The sequence below is a fragment of the Plasmodium coatneyi genome, chromosome 5 (assembly GCF_001680005.1).
Source record: "Plasmodium coatneyi strain Hackeri chromosome 5, complete sequence".
Classification (NCBI taxonomy): Eukaryota; Apicomplexa; class Aconoidasida; order Haemosporida; family Plasmodiidae; genus Plasmodium; species Plasmodium coatneyi.
The window spans coordinates 938982-953306 of NC_033560.1; the positions used below are offsets into that span (position 1 = coordinate 938982).

Below are 14325 nucleotides of genomic sequence, written 5' to 3' on the forward strand. Positions count from 1 at the left end.
TTTTCTGAAAGTTCACTCCATCGTAAGTATTAAAACAGTGTACAATACGTCTTTAAAAAAAAAAAAGGGGAAAAAAGGTTCTAGAGCCAGAATGCCCAAAGTTCAAAAGGGCTTTGGCGGCGTTCGATCTACTTAACAACTGTCACTTGGACAACAGGTTCAAAAAAAAAAAAAAAAATCAAGCCAAATTGCATCAAATCAGATAGCGAACAAATTTACTTTCATTTTAACCCAAAATTTCGAAAAAATGGAAGAAAAATGCACATTCTGCGTTGTGAACTGGCAATAAGGAGAAACGTGTGTCATAATATAATTTGTTTTTCACTCGTAAAAGTTGACCCTAATTTATGGAGGAAAACTGAGTTTTTTTTTTTTTTTTTTTTTTTTTTTTTTTTTACAACCTGTTGGTCAACATTTGGAAATAAATTCACGCATAAAATAAAAGTCTGAAAGGAAAAAAACCCTTCGGCGTTTTTCACCTTTTCAGAAAGAAAAGACAAAAGATGTTAAGGTCATATTGAGATGTAAACATTTGAATTTTCGCATGACACATGTTTCCAGCACAAATGGAAGCCCACACACAAAGAGGACACCTGCCTTTTCGCAATTTGTAGAAATAAGGTTGTTTCACATTATGTTTGTCTATTCCTTCGCATTTTTTTTTTTTTTGTTAACATAGTAGTTCCATTTTTTAAAATATTACACGGGAAAAAAAGAGGAAAATTTTATGCACAACCGTAACTTGTAAATTTGTGCAAAATAATTCCTACGTGCGTGTTCTTTTGCGGAAGCTTAATTCTTCTATTTTATTCCTGCCACACCAGTCCCCCATTTGTGCAAGTGCACACTTTTTTCCGTTACATATTTTGCTATTTATTTTTTTTGCACGTAAAAAAAATAAATAGCAAAATAAGGTCAATAGTACCTTACCCCTTTCACTAAATGCCCCCAAGTAAATAAATAATTTTAACAAATGTTGCGCGAGTACAGGAATTCCAAACGCAAGCGCATAATCGCACGTACGAAAATGAATTACCCCAAGAATGCGCCATTAAAAAGATCCCCCTTCACGGGTATGCAAAATGCGTTACAACGCGTAGCTACAAACGTTTCCTACTAGAATGTTACGCCCATGCTGTGCAAATGCTTCATATATGTCTACGCGTTGTCTGGATAAACTCGTTCCCCTTCTTTGCAAAAGAAAGGGACGGATTTTCACCCTCTCGATGTCTTCATAGAGTTACCAACGCTGTACTTTTATTGTCTTATCAGTATACATGTGCCAGCTGGGTGGCATCTTTTGAATGCTTACTGTGCATCCTCACCTTCTAAAAAAAAAAACACCTTTTTACAATTTTTCAGGGTTTAATAATGAAAAGGCAATTACGCAAAACCCCAAGATCCACGCGTCCATAAGGGAAAAGCAACTAAGTAAAGGAAAAAATTACCACGCATATATGCGAAACTGAGTTTATGCGTTGTCCAGGCTGCATTTAGCGCGTTCTTTTTTTTTTTTTTTGCGCATAATATATGCATATACACAAGAATGCACGCTTTTAAGCGGGTGCATGTATACACCTACATGTGCGTGGAAAATATACGCACACGAATGTATCCACATATAAGTGCATACGAGGTGAAGGAAATTTCGACAAAGTTTCACGGAGCCCCGAAAAAAAAAAAAATTTCTTTTTCTTCATTTTAACTGCTTTTTTTTTCGTTCATTTTCTCCAATTTCCCCGCGTAGAAATTGCTGAGTTAATGCTTTACAGGAAAAAGGACAGTGTGGAGACAAAAAATGTTAACTTCCTCCCGCCAGACAAGAAAGAAGAGACCGACGAAAAGGACGATATAGAACAAACAAAAAAATTTAGCATATCCAACGCATCGATAGCCGACATTCTGAACAAAAAATTATTTGGCAATCGTTCTAACTGGAACAGTAAGAATCGATCTTGTAGCTACAAAAGCAAAAGTGGGGAAAAATTGTCTTTATTAAGCAACTACAGAAATTCACATGCGCGTAAAGAAGATTCGACCATTAGTAATAAAGTGAGTGAAAGTCACAAGGAGAACCTGAAAGAATTTCTTCTAATGAAAAGTTGTGCATATTCCTCAAAAAGTATTTTTTTTGCGCAAAAAAAGTTAAGTGGTTTATCCAAGAAAAGCTATTCTGCGGATAGAATAGTTTCCTTGAATTCGCAAAAATCAGGGGAGGAACTAGATGCCGGAAGGAGGGGCATATCATTAATGCAAACGTTAGGCAGTGGTCATACTAACAGGGACGCTGCTGACCAGAGTGGTGACGACCTGGACGATGGGAGTTATTGTAATCTTAATGAGGACATGAGCAATGGGGAGAATAGGGACAGTGATGACAACCGCACCCGTGACCACGAGGACAGTACTCCCAGCTCTCACCCTGCATACAACCAGGGCAATAAGTCCAAAAGGAAAGAATTAAAAAAAAGCAAAAATGATTCCCCTACGTATAAGAATACACGTTCTTACCGGTTCTTTAGAAGCCGAAAAAGTGCAAAGCCGTCACCAAGTGACGAGAACAAAGCGAAAGACAAAAAAAGGAAAATCAATTCTTTTTTTAATTTTTTAAACTTCAAAAAAAGGTATAATAAAAGAAAAAATGACCTTCAGGCCGAAAATGACAAAAAAATGAAAAACACTTCTAAGGAACAGGAGGAAATGAAGTGCCCTAGTTCAGATAGAGAGAAGTCTTCAAGTTCTTCTCATCCAAGTAAAAAAAGCATAAAATCCTTTTTTTGTGTTAAGTGAAGTATTTTTCGCTCCCACCCTTTTGAAGACTTGAAATAGGAGATCCTCCTATTTTGTACTTTAAGTGCGCGTTTGAGTTGGTTTTATTTTTTTGTTTCCCCCTGCGCGCGTCCATTTTTTGTCTACCCATTTGTTAGTAAGAAAAATGTTACCCCTTTTTTTTAGCCATTTTTACAATACCATTTATTTGTCATTTATGTAAAATGTTAAGACACTTTGCAAAGAACAATGCATCGCCAACAATGTATATTAATTGGTTCCTTTTAGTGAGGAAAAAAAAAAAAATTATCATCACCATCACAATGGGTATTATAACGTTAAAATTAGGGAACCACCAAAGAGACATTACAATCATCACTGAAGAATTATCACTGAAGGTGCGCAAAAAAAAAAAAAAAGTAGAACTCCGCAAGTATCACAGCAACGTTACAACATCGCGGAAGCTAGTTGTTATAATCTGGCGGATGGGAGTTTTCCATCGAGTTGGGATAGAAGCCGTAGTTTGGATAAAAATCCGGCATGTTTTGAAATCTGTTATTAAATAAAAAGGGCATTCTACAAGCGTTGTACATAAAATTAGCCCATTGTGCCATCGTTTCTTTGTTGCACGGGAAGGGCGCCATGAATGGCGGGGGTTGCGCGAACTTGGAGCGGCTATACCAGGGATGAAGTGGGGACAAGTGATAGTGTGTACAAGCGTATTCACGCGTGTGTGTACAAGAACGAAACGTTTACCCTTTTCATTGCACGTGTCCTCCGTAGGGGAGCAGGAAAAATCCACTATTCATTTTCATGCTTACCTTTTGCTGTGTTGTCGTTTCATGGCCATCTTGGGCTTCTTAGGCTCCGCTTTTCTAACCTCGACCATCTTGTCCTAAGAAGGGAAACGAAAACGAAAACGCGGTTTGATAGAATCGCTGATCAAAAACCGAATGGGACTGCTTAGCACATGCACACTTATTTGGTCCTCTCCGGGAATTATTATTTTCCCCTGCGCTTACGTAAATTTTGTGTCTCCTATGCTTCAGAACTTTCGCCACGGATGATTCATTTGCAAAGACCACAAAGCCAAAACATCGGGATCTACCCGAAGAATCCAACACAATTTGAACTACATCGATTTCGCCGAAGGCGGAAAAGTAGCTGCGCAAGGGTGAAAAAATAAGAGGGAAAATAAAAAGGTGTCCAAGGGATATACATCCCTTTATGCCCCCCTCTGTGCGTTTGTTCATGCGTACCTATGCAGGCACACATCCTTATCGTTACGCGTAACGAGGTGCTATGTTTGAAAAGGTTATCCCTCCCCTCTTTTAACGCAATTCATACCTCTCTAGAGTATCCTTAGTCCAGTAGTAGTTCAGTCCTCCTACGAATATTTTACGCTGAATATCTGAGGGAGTCGTGTTATTCTCCTCACGAACGTCCACTCTCTTCCCGTTGAATTCATGCGTGTCCTGAAGGGGAACCAAAAAAAAAAAAAAAAAAAAATGAAATAAAAGAAAAGAAAACACACACATACATATATGCATGTGAACACTTCCCCCCGTGGGTGCATGAATACACGTCGCCACGCTGCGTAATCTACGCCTATTCATTTTAGCAACTATTCTATATTTCTATATACTATTAGGATTTTATCTCTATTTATTTGAGATGACATTGTAACGAACGCAAATCCCCTGTTTCTCTTCGTTTCGTGGTCTTGTGCGATGACCACATTTTGCACGGGTCCGTATTTTTCGAAGTATTCTATTAGGTACTGCAAGGATATGGGGGGAAAGTTACACCGCGAAGGTTTGAATGAGGGAAAGGTAACAGGCAGCAACATAATATACAGACAAACTATGACGCAGTGATGCAATGGTGCATTTTGTTGAATCGAAGAGCAAGCGTGATATGCCTTATCGAAACGGGGCGCCCGTTGTTACCTTATTTGAGATGTTCTGTGGAATACCACCGATAAAAAATTTAAAGGGTTCATTTATGTTCTCCGCGCTGTTTGCACATTCGTTGATTCCTGTGGAGGCTGCATGTGCAGAGAAATACATGGGTTCGTGTACGTCTGTGTGCGCACAAGTGTATGTTTGGGGGGAGAACAAACGCGCACACAGACGTACACAATAGCGATCACAAAAAGGGTAACATGTTCACTCCTACCTGTGCTTAGCGTGTCCGAATTCTTCACCTTAGGGGTTGAGCCACTTTTTCCAGATTTGCTGGAACACTTGGAGGTGTCTTTTTCGTGACAACAGCACAGCTTCTTTTTTTCTGAACAGGTCAGGAATAATTTTTTTTTTGATGAAAAAGGAAATGTAGATTCAAGGAGGTAATGGGCAAAATAAAATTTAACCGAATGCGCGACAGAAAAAAAAACAGATAGGTACACACACAACTGGTGAATCATTTAAGCATGACAACAAGTTAGGTGTGCTCATTTATATGGCAAAAGAGAATGCCTAATACGCGTGTGTACATATGCACGTAGGTAGATGCAAACGAAGATGCGTGTGCAATACTTCAGAGCGCGCTTTACCTGGTCTGTACGATTCACAAGATGAACTTCTATCCCGTTTTTCTCTTCGCTCACAATTGTCCTCCACCTCATTACCTTTGGAAGCACAGTCTATGTTCTTTTTCTCATTTTCCTCATTTTGGGATTCCTTCGTTTTAGAAGATGTATCAACGTCACTTGATTCACTCGCATGGTCATTGAGAGTCATTTTTGCAGAGAATTCTTTTTATCTATCAGAGAAGAATTATATCGTCGTACAGTTTTCCTTCACATGCAGATTTGCACTTTCTATATTTTTTTTTATATAATGTTAATTGGGACATACGTTCGTGTGTACACGTACACATATGCACATGCGTAGAGCGTGAGAGGATTGACGGGTGGGGTATAGGAAGTGGAATATGCACAAGGGAGCCGTTCCCTTCGCTGTTTTTTTTATTAAGTTATTTTTCAATTAGCTTATTTCGCTAGGCATCCTTCGCTCGGAGCCTTGGCTTACAGATTGACCCTCCTCCCTGCGCTACTCAAGATGTAAATCTGAACACGCTGCCTACATTTCAGTAAGTAGAAAAATAAATAAAATAAAAAATAAAATAGAAGCCCACAGTAAGATATGCGGTAATGTAAAATAGACATGCCGCTTAACTGTGTACACCTATCTTTACATGTAGGAGAGAGAAAAAAAAAAAAAGGAAAGAATTGCTTCACATTCCTATTTCATTACCCACCTGTTAGAAGCGATGCTGTTATTTTTACGCACCCTCCTTTGTGTTTTGTTAGCAATTTAAGAAAAGCACCTTTTATTTAGATTACAAAATAGATACGCAGAAAAAAAAAAGCGGATGCATTACACAGCGGTGATTCTTTTTTTACATTTTTATAACCCTCCTCATGCAGAAATTCGGAAAAGTAGAAGAGAAAAATGTGCCGTGCAAAATATGAGAGAGTCGACTAAATGTGTGCATATCCACATTTACGTACATGAGTACGTGCATGCAATTTCGCGTACAGTAGGAAACGCGCGGAAATAACACCGGCGGGTGTGGGAGAGTCGGGGACTAAAAAATTACGCGGACTAGGAAACAAAAAAAAGGAAAAAGGCATAAAAAGAAATAAAGAAAAGTAAAGAAAAGTACAGGTGCCGTGCCGTGTTGAGGCAAACGCTTATTCAAAAAAAAAAAAAAAAAAATGGGATGGAAGGATTCTCCGCAAATTTTTCCTTCTCTTTACCACACATTTTTTTTTTTTTCCCCATATATTGTATGAAAGCAAAATTATTCTAATTAAAATGAAAAAAGGAGTTAAAACCAAATTGGGGGGAGTTATCCATCTAGCTAGCTATTTCTAGTTCCTTATTTTTACCCTTGTGAGAGTGTTTCCACTTTGATGGTCCCCCCCTCTTGGATGCGCCGCCGAGAGCGCCACTGCTCCGCGTGCTTTACTTCATGCTCATAATTTTCCTAAAGGACTCTAAGTTATTCTGCCAGCTTTCCCTCTCTTCTCTGGTTTTGAAAATAAACAAATAAGTACTTATATTAACGCTACTCACTGCTATTTCTAGCGACTTGAGGTTGTCTACTTTGGTTCGTACTGAAGTTATTTTATTTAGAGAAAATGATCCAATCGGTTTTTTCTTCTCATCTCCTTCTGCCTTTCCCTTGTACCACTCCAACATCTTTCCATCCTTTGAGCAAGTAACTTTAACAGTTTCGTGAAAAATCGCTGTCTTTATTTTTACAACTTTTGTTAACGTTTTTCTGTACTGTTTTATTTTTTCTTCTTTTATATCTTTGGCTGAAATGTTTTCATCTGAATTTTCTGTTGATAATTTCTCCTCCTCTTCCTCTTCTTCTGTTTCCAGTTTTATTTTCCTCGCCGTTGGTGAATACGTCGGTCTCCTCCTCGCATTTCTCATTCCCTTGGGGTTTATGTGATTTGTGTTGTTATAGTTCCCATTATTGTTAATGTTCGAGCTATTGTTGTAGCTTCTATTATTCATGTTGAAGTTGCTGTTGGGGTTTCCCCCTCCGTGGTAACCCTGGTTGGATGCGTGACCCTTTTTGCCACTTCCGTTGTATGCCTCTTCGATCGATTCGTAGTTAAAGTTTTCCAGCAAAGTTGCTAGCGATCCGTTGTTTGCCTAGCAAAAAAAAAAAAAAAAAGTGACACAATGGACACAAAATTAGTAGGAACATTCCGCGTAACATGAACCAATAGGGGGAGCACAGAACCGTGCGTGCGCCTGCTTACCGTCTGCGGATCATAGTTTAAGAGGGGCCCATCCGGGGTTCTCTTCCCCCACCGCTCGTAGCAGTTATACGGAACGGTGTTTCCCATGCTGTTTGGGTGACGCGGGAAGGGGGCAGTGGGGGAGGAAAACGTAAAACAGAAAAAGGAAAATTGTTATGGTTTACTGGTTTGCTATCTTGCTGGCTTGTCTGGGATTTTCCCTCTGTTTGGTCTATTTCCCCAGATTGCCCTGCTTGGCATTATTTTACGTAATTTTTCTTGCTCAAATGGAATATTTTCACACCCCAGGATGGCTCAAAGTCACGGAAATAGTTCGAACACACGGTGGGTGTACTCATGTACCATGTTAATCCCTCAAACGTTAGTACACTTGAGGGTCCATTTTATTGCTTCCCTTCGCTTGTTCCGCCCCCTCAAAGTTGTAATTAAATTTGGCGTCCAAATGTTCAATTGGGGGTTTCTGTTTTACACACAATTGTGCCTTGCGAGGTGACCAAAGGGGGAAAGGCGCAAAAAAAAAAAAAAAAAAAAAAGGCGAAAAAAAGGAAAAAAGATGAAAAGAACGAAAAACGCAAAAAACCTGAAAAAGGAGAAAAAAAACAAACAAACGAATGAACGAACAAGTGGGTTAATTAACAAACGGACGCGCGACAAAAAATACTCAGACGAATGCAAAATTGTTGGTCCATTTTTCAGATCATATGAATGCATAAAAAAAAAAAAAAAAAAAAAATCTGCGCGAAAAATTGGCGTGTACGTACGCAACGGTATGCGCTTTTTCCAGCAGGCCCAACCGACAAGCGGCAATTCTTAAATTGCTATCTCCAAATTGATATCTCCATGTTGATAGTTCCATATTTGCTATACCTCCAAATTGCCATCCTCAGGTTTACCTCTCCAAATGGAGAAACCACGACGCGTGAGGAACCACATGTGATTGGCGCAGTTAATTAGATGCTTTTCACTGCTGCCGTAAGGAGATGTATTTCTTCGCTCGAATGAAAAGTCGTCCAGCATGTTTTTCTTTCTTCCCCCCCGAAGTTATACATATATGCATGTAAATCTCTCACTACACTTTGGCAGTGTAGTTATGTAAATCAGCGGGGAAAAGGGTGGGGCGAAAAGAAAAAAAAAAAATGGGAAATTCAAAAAGGGTGACCGTTAAGACCGCATAATGTAACATCCGGTTTTCCCTTAACATGTGATATACACTGCTGTGTGTGAATACACACGCATGAATTTTCGGACGTGCTCACGGATCTACTGCTATGGGGACGAGTGAACAGGAAGGGGGAGGCAGAGGCCAATGCAAAGTTTATCGCATTAAAAACCGTTGGTGAGGGAACGGAAAAAGGGTGTATAATTTTAAAAAGAAAAAAAAGATGATAATCGTATGCAAGGCCATCTTAATAGCAGCAACCATTTGTTACCACGTAGCCTTTTCCCTTGTCAGACAAAACCGAATCGATAGAAACGCTCTGCTTTATGTTAAGGAGTACGCCCCTTCGTTTTCTCACAATTTCAAAAAGGAAAAACGCGTAAAATGTGTAAAAGGAATAAGCGGGGGGAGGAAAAAATGGAACGCCCCCTTGCGCATGACGAACGAGAAAGAAGAAAAAGAAAGCGATAAAAATAAAACGGACAAAAGTACCCCCACGGAGAGCGTAAAATTTTACGGTTTTTCCCGCATTTATGAGCATTTCAAATTGAATAAAAGTGAGTCAGGTGTTGGTGGGGGGGACACACATCCGTCCAGCGAGGCTGCCAGTAGCACTGCCAAAAGCGTGGATGACAACATCGCTGAAAACGTTGCTAACAGTGGCAATGGGGAGGCCCCCCAACCCAGCAGTGACAACGTGAAGGAACAAAACAACAACCTGCTAGTCAAAGATGACCCGAATCGAATCCAAAGAATGAAATTCGAAGACACGCAAGATTACAGCAGCATATTCAAAGAGAAGGAAAAAAAGGCTCACGTCAAAACGTATGTTGCGAACATCTTTCAGAAATTGCCCAAATTTAAGGACAATATAAAGGTAATTAAAGACGCACTGTTGTACCTAAAGTTTATCGAAAAGGGAAACCTATATTTAATTAAAAACGTGGACAAAAAAACTGTGAACGCAGAACCGTACGTCGATTTGGATAAGGAAGGCAGGCCCAAAAATGCAAGGTCTAATAAGGGCACCAAAAAGGACAAAATTAAGTTAGAACTCACCAGCATTTACAACAATATAAATAAAGAAAAACACATGAAAAAAAGAATCTGCAAAGAATGCTGCATTAAGGTGGACCTATACACAAAGATGCTCTCCCGGCCATTAAACAACATCTACAATGTGCATAAAAATTTAAAGAAATATTTACACCCGTTTCAGTATAGCCTGTATGAAAATGCAATAACAAATTATTACAAAGATGGAGAAGCATCTAACTCTTTAAGTGACGTCCTTAATAATATTTTACAAGTTCGAAAATTGATAACTCTCACGGGAAAAACATACGCAGGACAAATGAAGTACCTAAAAACTTGCAGAGAAATTTTCTCAAAATTGAATGAAGCTATTGTAGACCTGAATATCATCCTACAGTCAGGAAGGAAATGGCTAGATATTTACAATTCGTATATTAAACGTGTTAGAAAAATTAAATATATAGACATTACCAAACCAGCTATTTCCATCATAGGGTGCACAAATGTAGGGAAGAGCAGTATCCTCAATTCTGTCACCAATGCAAAGTCTAAAGTAGCTGATTATAATTTCACCACCAAGGAATTTAATTTAGGTCACTATTCCTTTACCAACGAAAATGATGTATTTACAACCCAAATTATGGACCTACCTGGATTAATTAATCGACCTGAAGAGAAAAGAAACCTTATGGAAAAACTCTCCCTTTCCTCATTAAAAAATATTCCATCAGCAGTTATGTATATTTTTGATCCTCTGAAAAAGGATGACCATAAATTCTCTTCCATGAAATCACAGGTAGACATTCGCTACTACCTCAGGGGGTTGTTCCCCTTCAGACCTTGGATTGATGTTGTCACAAAGGCGGACTTAATTACCTGGGATGAAATTAACCTACCGAAAGATATTAAAGAAAATGCTCTGTTCATATCAACGGAAGATACAAATTCGCTTCTCCCCCTTCGGCAGAGAATCAACGAAGTGACATTTAAGTTAACCGACTTTTTGGCGAAGCATACGATGGAGCCATGATCGATCAGGGTGCACACCCCCCCTTGAGAATCGACAAAATTGCAAAGGGTAGCTATCTCCACAACCAGGTGTTTGTTTAGCTGCTTATCTGTTTACCTGCTTAGCAGGTGAAGGCTGCGCAAAGGCGTATTCTTATATGGGTAAACGCACACGCAGCGCGCATTTCGAAAAAGGCAAAAATGATGAGCCCCTCGGAAGCGCAAATGGGTGGGTGGGACTACCTCCCAACAGGGTGACCCCCCTTTTTTTTGTTCAGCCATTAAACAACTATTTTTAATTCCCCCTAAACTGCCACGTTCTCGCTTTCCTTTTTGACGAGAGTTCAAAGTGTGGGAAGCGCGAACGTGGCGCGTTATTCGTTTGTCTGTACACTCATTTTTTTTTTTTTTTTTTTTGTTCTCCCAAAAAAAAGGGTATTAACAGCATGCATGAAAATTTGTTGTGCCATTTCTTAAACGCTGAGGTACCTCCCTCCCCAAATGTGCGCCAATTTTTTTTAATCACGGCTGTGTCCATGCATTCTCGTGTGTACCTGTGCACATGAGACAATTGGTCACTTCGTTTGCTTGCAGACAAGGCAATTTTTTCAATCAAAGGGGACACTCCCCCCACAAACGTAATTTAATTTTTCAACTGCTATATCTATGCAGGTGTATTAATTCGTCTGGACTGTGTATTTTTTTTTTATATCTAGCTTTGGCATTTGGAAGATCCTTTCCCTTTCTGCGCTTTTCAGAGTATACTTCATTTTGTTGTCATGGAGGGAGGCCTTCTCCACTTCCTGTGGTTTGTTGGTAGATTCGTCATGCGGGAAACGATCGCTCTTGCGTGGTAAGCCATCCGCATATATACCATCTTCATATGACAATCTACCTTCATATTTTAAGCCATCTTCATATGTTAAGTCATCCTCATATGCTAAGCCATCTTCATATGGCGCAGCTTCCCCAATTATTCGGCCACCCTGATAAACGCATCCATGCAATTCTGTCGCTTCCACGGATATCACAGGGTTCACCGTTTCTTCATTTTCACCATTTGGAAGTTCCCCTACACTGGGAACCCTTTCACTCCGTTTAGAATTTACGATTTGGATCGTCTTGTCCCTGAAGCAAAAGGGGTCTTTTAAGAAGTTAATGCTGACCCCATTCGCCTTCACGTTGTACCCGACGTTAATTTCAGGGATGAATGGGCCACTTAACAGGACAGATCGCATGGTGAGAATGGTGGAAGTGAATTGGAGAAAAAAACGGGGGAGGCAAACGGGAGGGGCCAACTGGGAGAGAAAATATCATGCTTCAACCAGAAGAACACCCCTTCGACACGGTGCAGTTTTGTTGAGCCTTAAATGTACGTGCACACTTTAAAGACTAAAAAGGTTATTTATTCAAAGTGGTCTTTGCGTGGCGCTCCTTGTTTGGATTCCCCTCCATGAAATAAGTGTAAATGTGTCTTACGTTGAAAGGGGCCCTTTTTTCGTACATGGTGAGAGAGTGAAAAAAAGAAAAACGTTTAAAGAAGCTTTTTAATCGTTAAGAATAGTTTTGTTATGACGTTAAAAAGGGGAACTCGCTTGCGAGTAAAGCAATTATGCATAGAACGTGATATTTTTTTTTAGCCTAAATCTTAAATAAAATAGCTAAGGTGTATGCTTTTATATGTGTGCACACAGGTTGGTGGCTTTTTTTGAAAATAGCTAGATTTTTTTTTTTTTTTTTTTACGGTTAGGTAACAATTTTGTTATTTTTTCCTGAACAACCAACATTTCAGCTACTCTTTCGAGATGGGAAAATAGCTTAATCCTCTTCATTCATACATTTTATGCAAATGCGTTGTTGGCTAACCATTATTACGTCTTAATTTTTGCTACACGACGCGGTCAAACTGTAGCTCCTTCGAATTGTCTGTTTTTTGCCCTCTGCGCTGTTTGAGCGTGTTCATAATGTCTACAAGTTTGTCGTGGTTTTTTCCAAGTTAGGGAAAGCAATTTAACGCTTCCCACTGTCCTTTTGTTTTTTCTCAGGATTTTTATTTATTTTGTGAATCATAGTTAAGGTTTAATTCTAACGGGGGGTGCACAAATTGGTCGAATGGTCAGATGACCCGATGGCCAGATGACCAAATGGAACGTGAGTCACCCATTGACATTGCTATTTAGAAAAAAAAAAAAAAGCATTAACACGGCTGGTTAAATGTGAGAAAAAAAAAAAAAAAAAAATTGGTATCGAGCTAGCTAAAAAGAGCTGCTTTTCTACTTGATCAAAATATTTGCGCGAAATTGGAAAATTGACCCACTCTTGGGAAAGGACCACCTTCATATTTACACATCGTAGCACTCATTTTAGCGAACTTTTCCACGAACGGAAAAGAGGAAATTTGCTAAACTAAACTGCTGCTGCACAACATTGTATAAGCAAAAAAAGGGGAAGGGGAGGAAACATTTTCAAGAGAACATGTTGGCGCATGATAAATAAGCAACAAATTGCGTGTACTTTGCAAGCATTTCGCAGTCGGGAAGTGAAGGGAAAAAGGTGTAAACGATGTTGCTATGTTACGTATAGTTACGTTTGCACTTATACGCGAATGTTCCTAAGTTCGAGTGCCCATATATATATATATATGTACCACGCGTGTGCTGCGCCAAAATTGTTAGTTTCCAGTTGAGAGCATAAGAGTGTGCAAATGGTTCTCGCGCGCCCTCCCCACCAGCGCAAAATTAGATTATTTTGCGAAACTTAATTTGCTGCGTGGCACACCCCGCGTACTTTGAAAAAAAGTACGCTGAGCACATTCATGTTAAGCAAGTGGCACCCCACCCGCGGAAAAAAGTGTTTTCGCAGTTGTTCCCCCACAACTGCGGGGTCAACTGCGGCAACGGTTGTGGGAATTTTTGTAGGAAAAGTTGAAAAAAATTGAAAACAACTTCTGAAAAAATGCGGGAAAACTGTTGGAAAACTGCCGAAAAATTGCGCAAGAGTTGCACGACAACGGGAAAAAATTTTGCGAAAGGAAAAAGGCTAAAACACAGAAAGTGTTAGGAGTGTGCAAAGTTGGCCACTGTGTTAATTGTTCAAAAATAAATTAACAAAACAGGCACTCCTCGCGCGGACATTGTTCAAGTTTGCCCAATTTTACTTAATTTTACTTAATTTAATTTGGGGGCTTTGGAAATCACAAAAATAAGAAAAAAAAATAGTTGTTGTTACACGTAGGGGGATGTTGTTTAAACATCTACAGTGAACGTTACCAAACCGCAAAAAAAAAAAAAAAAAAAAAACGAAAAAAAATGTTACGTATATATGTACGCAACAACAGTTGACACATATACAGTTCTTATGTTTACCCCTAAAGAATGAATTTACTCATAAAATTATAATTAAATGTGATATAAATTTTTTAATTCGAGTTTTTTTTTTTTAATTGAATTTATTACCCAAGGGAACATAGACACTTCCCACACACACACCCAATAAAAGGGGAAAAAAAAAAAAAACATACCCATTGTCAGGTAGCAGCAGCACACGTGATTATGTTTTAGGTTTAATTAAA

The 14325-nt window shown here is 39.2% G+C and overlaps 5 protein-coding genes across 5 annotated transcripts; 2 read left to right on the forward strand and 3 right to left on the reverse strand.

The window, feature by feature from the left end:
• Positions 1 to 973: 973 nt before the first annotated feature.
• PCOAH_00011700 (Uncharacterized protein) lies at positions 974 to 2790 on the forward strand (the record flags this gene model as incomplete). Its single annotated transcript, XM_020057979.1, has 3 exons — positions 974 to 1073; positions 1363 to 1431; positions 1748 to 2790. 3 exons carry the CDS (start codon positions 974 to 976, stop codon positions 2788 to 2790), a joined length of 1212 nt encoding a protein of 403 aa, XP_019913436.1.
• Positions 2791 to 2984: 194 nt separating this feature from the next.
• Positions 2985 to 5850, reverse strand: PCOAH_00011710 (Uncharacterized protein; the record flags this gene model as incomplete). The annotated part of the gene is made up of 8 exons (XM_020057980.1): positions 2985 to 3444; positions 3591 to 3664; positions 3792 to 3933; positions 4117 to 4244; positions 4415 to 4549; positions 4719 to 4816; positions 4948 to 5058; positions 5324 to 5850. The coding sequence occupies 8 exons, from the start codon at positions 5508 to 5510 to the stop codon at positions 3234 to 3236; spliced, it is 1086 nt and encodes a 361-aa protein (XP_019913517.1).
• Positions 5851 to 6740: 890 nt separating this feature from the next.
• Positions 6741 to 7639, reverse strand: PCOAH_00011720 (Uncharacterized protein; the record flags this gene model as incomplete). Its single annotated transcript, XM_020057981.1, has 2 exons — positions 6741 to 7442; positions 7553 to 7639. 2 exons carry the CDS (start codon positions 7637 to 7639, stop codon positions 6741 to 6743), a joined length of 789 nt encoding a protein of 262 aa, XP_019913396.1.
• Positions 7640 to 8934: 1295 nt separating this feature from the next.
• PCOAH_00011730 (Uncharacterized protein) lies at positions 8935 to 10776 on the forward strand (the record flags this gene model as incomplete). Its single annotated transcript, XM_020057982.1, has 1 exon — positions 8935 to 10776. One exon carries the CDS (start codon positions 8935 to 8937, stop codon positions 10774 to 10776), a length of 1842 nt encoding a protein of 613 aa, XP_019913359.1.
• A 655-nt stretch (positions 10777 to 11431) lies between these two features.
• PCOAH_00011740 (Uncharacterized protein) lies at positions 11432 to 11992 on the reverse strand (the record flags this gene model as incomplete). The annotated part of the gene is made up of 1 exon (XM_020057983.1): positions 11432 to 11992. One exon carries the CDS (start codon positions 11990 to 11992, stop codon positions 11432 to 11434), a length of 561 nt encoding a protein of 186 aa, XP_019913615.1.
• Positions 11993 to 14325: the final 2333 nt, after the last annotated feature.